The 7537-nt window shown below is 45.7% G+C and overlaps 1 protein-coding gene across 2 annotated transcripts in view; it reads left to right on the forward strand.

Moving 5' to 3' along the window:
- The window catches only part of MX2 (MX dynamin-like GTPase 2), a 43974-nt gene extending 40881 nt beyond the window's left edge, over window positions 1-3093 (forward strand). For both annotated transcript variants that reach the window (XM_011954057.1, XM_011954058.1), the window contains 2 exons: window positions 900-1154; window positions 2147-3093. In XM_011954057.1, the coding sequence (XP_011809447.1) occupies window positions 900-1154; window positions 2147-2389 (498 nt within the window). In that variant the 3' untranslated portion in view covers window positions 2390-3093. The remainder of the gene's footprint in view (window positions 1-899; window positions 1155-2146) is intronic.
- Window positions 3094-7537: the final 4444 nt, after the last annotated feature.

Genomic DNA, 7537 nt, shown 5'->3' on the forward strand with positions numbered 1-7537 from the left:
ATTACAAGCGCCTGCCACCACACCCAGCTAATTTTTGTATTTTTAGTAGAGATGGGGTTTTGTCATGTTGGCCAAGCTGGTCTCAAACTCCTGACCTCAGGTGATCCACCTGCCTCAGTCTACCAGTGCTGGGATTACAGGTGTGAGCCACCGCACCCAGCCTTTTTGAGATAGAGTTTCACTCTTGTTGTCCAGGCTGGAGTGCAACGGTGTGATAGCTCACTGCAACCTCTGCCTCCCAGATTCAAGTGATTCTCCTGCCTCCGCCTCCCAAGTAGCTGGGATTACAGGCGTTCGCCACCACACCCAGCTAATTTTGTATTTTTAGTAGAGATGAGCTTTCACGATGTTGGCCAGGCTGGTCTTGAACTCCTGATCTCAAGTGATCCACCCTCCTCAGCCTTCCCAAATTGCTGGGATTATAGGCGTGAGCCACCGTGCCCAGTCAACCTCTTTCTTCCTTGACTGCATGGGTGACGTAGGAGCCCTGGGATTCCTGGGAAACAGGTATATCACCCTGTTATCCCAGTGTCAGCACTGGAACCATTCCAGCAGAAGTAGAACTCCAGGAATGACTGACACCGTCCCAACAGTATGGACTAAGCCTGTTCCTGATGAAGGAGCAGAAAGCTGGTGGTGTGGGAGGGACTGGGGATGGCCAGAGAGGAAGAAAGGGCAGGACAGAAGGTCTGTTGCAAGCGGGGAGTGAAGAAACCAGGTTCATAAGGACAGAAAGGGCGAAGTGGGACTTTCTAAAAATCACCATTTCAAGTCTCAGGACGTCTTTGACCTCAGATTCGTTTTAATTCTGAGTTCAGCATCATAGTGCTTCCAAATTTGTTTAAGCCAACAGGAAAGAAGAAAAAGAAGTAACGTGCGTGTCTTTCTTATCTAACCAGAGCAAGATTGAAGACATAAAAGTGAGACACACAGAAAAGGCGGAAAACATGATCCAACTTCAGTTCAGAATGGAGCAGATTGTTTTTTGTCAAGATCAGATTTACAGTGTTGTTGTGAAGAAAGTCCGAGAAGAGATTTTTAACCCTCTGGCGAAGCCTTCACAGAATATGAAGTTGAACTCTCATTTTCCCATTAATGAGTCTTCAGTTTCCTCCTTTAACGAAATAGGCGTCCACCTGAACGCCTACTTCTCCGTGAGTTCCCTGGGGGGCAGGATCTGTGCTCTCTGGCATTTGTAGAGTTGAGCAGGGACTATGCTAACCTAGAGAGGCTTTGCTGAGGGAAGGAGGGAGGGACCACTACAATGTATTAAGCCCTTTTGCACTATGATAAACTACTTATATATTTTCTCATTTATAATTTTACACGAGCCCTGCGAAGGCATTTTTAATTAATATCCCCACAATCAGTTTTTAAAGTGAGCAGAGCGTGTACTCAAAATTAATTCCGACCCCAAAATTCTTTATATTTCATATGCAGTCCATGAATTACAAAATTACTATGATCAGAATACAGCAAAATACAACAAACGTCGATGATAATGGCTATGAATCAGCTTTCTTTGGTGTTCAGAAGGCACTAACGTGCCACACTCGCCAGCCCCACAAGATAGGAATGAAATTTCCTTTCCCTAGATTTTGTGACCTGATGAACTTTTTGGCCTCTGACTTTCTATCCAGTATGCAAGTATCACTGTGCCCAGGAAGGAAAAATAGCTTTTAAACTGCAAAGACACCCACCTCCCGAAGCCCTTTCTCAATCAGAATAGAGTGGTTTCCCAGCCATGGGCACCTGGCTGCCAGACACACTGGCTGCATCTATGAAGATGGAATGAGGGGAGGATTCGAAATGGCCCTGATGCACACCCAGAAGGGAGCCAGGGGAGTCCTGGGCCGGGGGTTCTCTCCAGCAGGGAGGAGCTGTGCGGATGCCCAGCAGTGGTATGGGCTTGCTAGCCTAGCAGGGGGATTCTTAGTGCTAGAGGGGATGCCTGGAAGTAAAGAGGGGTCAGTGCAGGTGGAACCTTCATGGGGCTTGATGCTGACCACTGGAATGGAGGTGGGCGGGCCCACCAGAGCTTCGCAAGGCAACCATATGCCCATTCAAGAACTCCATGCCTTCTCTCTGCAACCACAGGCCTTGAGCTGAGACCACTCCAGCAAACCCTTCTTTCTCCCTCTTCCAGGAAACCAGCCAACGTCTCGCCAACCAGATCCCATTTATAATTCAGTATTTTATGCTCCGAGAGAATGGTGACTCCTTGCAGAAAGCCATGATGCAGATACTACAGGAAAAAAATCGCTATTCCTGGCTGCTTCAAGAGCAGAGTGAGACCGCCACCAAGAGAAGAATCCTTAAGGAGAGAATTTACCGGCTCACTCAGGCGCGGCACGCGCTCTGTCAGTTCTCCAGCGAAGAGATCCACTGAGGGCGGCGATGCCTGTGGTCGTTTTCTTGTACATACTCATTCATTCTAAGGGGAGACGGTGCAGGATGCTGCTTCTGCTTTCGGGGCCACACTCTTCTGTTACTATCTGTGTCCATCTCTACCGTGCTCCCTCAGCGTCAGAGCATACATCAGGGCTCCACACAGGCTCAGCTCTCTCCACCACCCAGCTCTTCCCTGACCTTCCTGAAGGGGTGGGTCTCCAGTCCTTGGGCCCTGTAGCACACAGTTGCAATGTCCTAAGCTACTGCTGTCATTCTTTACTAATTTGCGTTTGTGTTCCCTTCCCCCTACAAGATTATAGACCCCAGAGTGGGAAGGTCCGGGTCAAATTCTTTTGTACGTCCAGTCTTTTGCACAGCACCTGCAACGTCGTAACTGCTTAATAAATGACATCTCACTGAACCAATGAGTGCCGTGGAGTGACAGAGATACCTGAGGCTATTGCTGAAGCCCAGGCCTTGGACATTTAGTGACCGTTAGCTGGTCCCTTTCAGATCCACTGGCCATGCCCCCTGCTTCCCATGGTTCACTGTCATTGTGCTTCCCAGCTTCTCCACTCCCCCCGAGAAAGGAGCCTGAGTGATTTTCCTTTCTTCTTGTTTCCCTGATTATGATGAGCTACCATTGTTCTGTTAAGTCTTGAAGAGGAATTTAATAAAGCAAAGAAACTTTTTAAAAATGTAGGCAGGTTCAGTGACTCATACCTGTAATCCCAGTGACTCTGGAGACTGAAGCAGGAGGATTGCTTGAGCCCAGGAGTTCAAGACCAGACTGGGCAACATAGTGAGACCCTGTCTCTAAAAAAATTTGTTTGTAAGTAGCCAGACATGGTGGTGCACACCTGTAGTCCCAGCTACTCAGGTAGCTGAAGCAGGAGGATCCCTTGAGCCCAGGACTTTGAGGCTGCAGTGAGCCATGACTGCACCATTCACTACAACCTGGGTGACAGAGTGAGAGCGAGACTGTCTCTGAATACACACACACACACACACACACACACACAGAGAGAGAGAGAACTTCACACCAGTGATCATCATTACAGGTAATTTTATTTTCTTCTTCATGTTTTCCTGTATGTTCCAAACTATGAACATATAGATTCCTTAATAAAAAGACAATAGAATAAATATCATTACTGATTTGTTTTAAAACCCAAGTTTGAGATGGAAAGAGGGCCTCAAAAGCATTCAGCTTTGTTCAGGGGTACAGACAAGAAAGATTACATGAATTTCTTTCTTCATTTGCTGTAAAAGATATTGGAAAAGAAAGTTCAAGTCAAAAATCATAGCTTGACCAGCATCCCCAAGAGGTCTCTTGCAGAGGTCTCTTTGATTTGTGTTCAAATGCTAGTGTATTAGTCTGCTATAGCTGCCATAACAAATATCACATGCTGGGTGGCTTAAGCTACAGAAATTTATTTCCTCCCACCTCCAGAGGCTGGAAGTCTGAGATCAAAGTGTTGCTAGGTTTGGTTTCTCCTGAGGTTTCTCTCCTTGGCTTACAGACTGCCACCTTCTCACCAGGTCTATGCTTGGCATCTTTCTTTTATCTTACAAGGACACCAGTCCTCTTGAATCAGGTCCCCACCCTCAGGGCTTCATTTAAGCTTGATCACCTCTTTAAAGACCCTACTTCCAAATGCAGTCACATTAAGACCTCAACATATGAATTTGTGTGGGGGGTGGGGGGTGGGCGAGGGATGCATAATTTGGTCCATTACAGCAAGTAAGAAAATAGACATGTGCATTCTGAACACGAAACTCGAGCAATGACCAAAAACTTGGAAAACGGTATCTCTAATTCAAAAGGCAGCAGATCTGGCCTGAAGCAAACCAAATGATCATGGAAAGACTGACATTGATCGATTACTTGCAATCTTCCAAACGTGGAATTCGGGGATATGTTCCAGTTATCTATTGCTGTGTAACAATCACCCCAAAACTTAATGGCTCAAAACAGCAGATGTATTCTTTCTCTGGATTCTGTGGGAAGTCTGTATTGTTCCTCTGCTTGTCTCACCCATGCATCATAGTCACACAGAAGCTAGACGAGGCTGGGAGGTCCAAGGGAGCCTCACTCTTCAAACTGCATTTCCATAAGGAACACTTGGGTTTCATTAGCACTGATTTCCAAAATTAAGAATGTCAACCTAAAAGGAAGAAGCTGGCTTTTTTTTTTTTTTTTTTTTTTTTTCCAGAGGGAAAAGGTGGTTAAGAGGCAGGACTCATGATGTACATTTCCCACTTGGATGGACAGAATAGCATGTGGAGGCTCACATTGTGAGCTTTTTCTCCAAGAACTACGTCAAGAACACAGCAGGAAAACCAAAGGAATTCACAGACGCTCTGAAAGAAGTGGATTGTCACTGCAAACACTGTGAGACGGCAGAAAAACTGTGAGCGCCCGCGATGTAAGAGGGGAAAGCACCTCCAAACACACATCCTCACTGGGGAACCCAAAAATCCCAGATCATGGGGGAAGGATTTAACAGTACCTAGAGGTGAAATAAATTTAGAGAGCTGAGTGAAATATAAAAGTAGTAGAAGCGGCCGGGTGCAGTGGCTCATGCCTGTAATCCCAACACTTTGGGACGCTGAGGCAGGCGGATCATGAGGTCAGGAGATCGAGACCATCCTGGCTAACACCGTGAAACCCCGTCTCTACTAAAAATACAAAAAAAATTAGCTGAGCACGGTGGTGGGTGCCTGTAGTCCCAGCTACTCAGGAGGCTGAGGCAGGAGAATGGTGTGAACCTGGGAGGCGGAGCTTGCAGTGAGCCAAGATCGTGCCACTGCACTCCAGCCTGGGCAACAGAATGAGACTCTGTCTCAAAAAAAAAAAAAAAAGGAGTAGAAGCAGTGGGAAGAGCCATGCAGGCACTCCTGGTCCCCAGGGAAACCCAGGGAAGCCGTTTCTGACTTTAATCTCAAAGGGGTCCCTGGGGAGGGCAGCCAGTGGAAGTGGGGAAGGGCCACAGGGAGGAGACTTCCAGCTGAACTTCGTAATAATTCTGACTGATCGTGAATTTTCTTGGGCGGCATCCAGGGCAGGGAGAAGGAGAAATGGGAAGTACAGCTAGGAGCACAGAAGCCATGACAGGCAGAGAGGGATGTGGCCTGAAAGCCCAGCTTGCCTTCTCAGCAGGGAGGCTATAGCCTGGGGCAAGATCTCAGTCCAGTGCACTAGAGGCCTGGATATAAACTCGGCTCTGTTGGATGTTGGGGGAGCATGGTGGGAGTGAGACTGGCCTTCTTGGCTGCATGGAAGCTGGATGAGGCCTGTCACTGCCACCTTTCCCTCACCTTCCTGGTGTCCTGTATGACACAGCAGAGGCAAACATAATCCCCCTGGGAATATATCTCCATAAGCCTGAGAAGCACACTCCCATCACCCACAGCAGCCATAACAAGCTCTGCCCAAGGAGAGTCTGAGCTCAGACAAGCCTAACCCTGCCCCCACCTGATGGTCTTTCTCTACCTGTCTTGGTATTCAAAGACAAAAGACATAATCTCCTGGGAGCTCTGTGGCCCCACCCATCACTTAAGAAACAGAAATACTTAACCCAGGCAACCTTAGGGCAAGTTTGTATCCTTCCTATACTATGGCAGCTATTGCCCTCTTTGTAGCACCACCTCTTGGCTGGAGGCCAACCCACTCAAGCCATTACAGCAACTCAGAACAATCCTGCCCCAAGAGAAAAAGAAAACAACAGCTAATTCCACTGCCTGTAATATTCTGGCTAGCCAGAGGCCCCGAGTCTGTCCATGTGACAACTTCACTGCTAGCATAACCAGCATTTGAGAAAACCAGCACACTAAACAAAACTACAAGCAAGGACGCTCAGAGAGTCCACTTTACTCCCCTGCTACCTACACCAGGGCAGATGCTGGTATCCGTGGCTGAGAGACCTACAGACGTATCACATCACAGGGCTTTTTTCAGACACTCTCAGTACCAGCCCAGAGCCTGGTAGCTCTGCTGGGTGGCTAGACCCTGAAGAGCAATAACAATCACTGCTGTCGAGTTCTCAGGAAGCCCTATTCCTAGGCGAAGGGGGAGAACACCACGTCAAAGGATCACCTTTTCAGACAAAATAATCTGAACAGTGGCCCTCGAGTCCCAGATCTTTCCTCTGACATAGTCTGCCCAAATAAGAAGGAACCCAGAAAAACAATTCTGGTAACATGACAAAACAAGGTTCTTTAACACCCTCAAAAGATCCCGCCAGATTACCAGCAATGGATCCAAACCAAGAATAAATCTCTGAATTCCTAGAAAAATAGTTTAGAAGGTTGATTATTAAGCTACTCAAGGAGGCACGAGAAAGGTAAATACCAACTAAAAGAAATTTACAAAATAATACAGGATATGAATGAAAAAATCTTCAGAGAACTAGATAGCATAAATAAAAAACAATCACAACTTCTAGAAATTAAAGACACACTTAAAGAGAAATGGAAAATACACTGGAAAAAGTTTCAACAACGGAATGAAACAAGCAGAAGAAAACTTCAGAGCTCAAATACAAGGCTTTCAAATTAACCCAATCTGACAAAGACAAAGAAAAAAATAATTGTAATGAACAAAGCCTCAAAGAAGTTTGGGATTATGTTAAACAATCAAACTTAAGAATAATTAGTGTTCCTGAGTAAGAAGAAAAATATAAATGTTTGAAAAACTTATTTGAGGAAATAACTGAGAAACAATTACCTGACATTGCTAAAGATCTAGACATACAAATACAAGAAGCTCAAAGAACACCTGGGAAATTAATTGCAAATAGATAATCACCTGGGCACATAGTCACCAGGTTATCTAAAATTAAGACAATGGAAAAAATCTTAAGAGCTATAAGGCAAAAGCATTAGGGTGAAAGAAAAACCTATCAGATTAACAGTAGATTTCTCAGCAGAAACAACTACAAGCTAGAAAGGAATGGGGTCCTATCTTTAGCCTCCTGAAACAAAATAATTATCAGCCAAGAATTTTGTATCCAGCAAAACTAAGCTTCATAAATGAAGGAGAAATAGTCTTTTTCAGACAGACAAATGCTGAGAGAATTCACAATTACCAAGTCAGCACTACAGGAATTGCTAAAAGGAATTCTAAATCTTGAAACAAGACATG

Source organism: Colobus angolensis, unplaced genomic scaffold, assembly GCF_000951035.1.
Source record: "Colobus angolensis palliatus isolate OR3802 unplaced genomic scaffold, Cang.pa_1.0 Scaffold38, whole genome shotgun sequence".
Taxonomy (NCBI): domain Eukaryota; kingdom Metazoa; phylum Chordata; class Mammalia; order Primates; family Cercopithecidae; genus Colobus; species Colobus angolensis.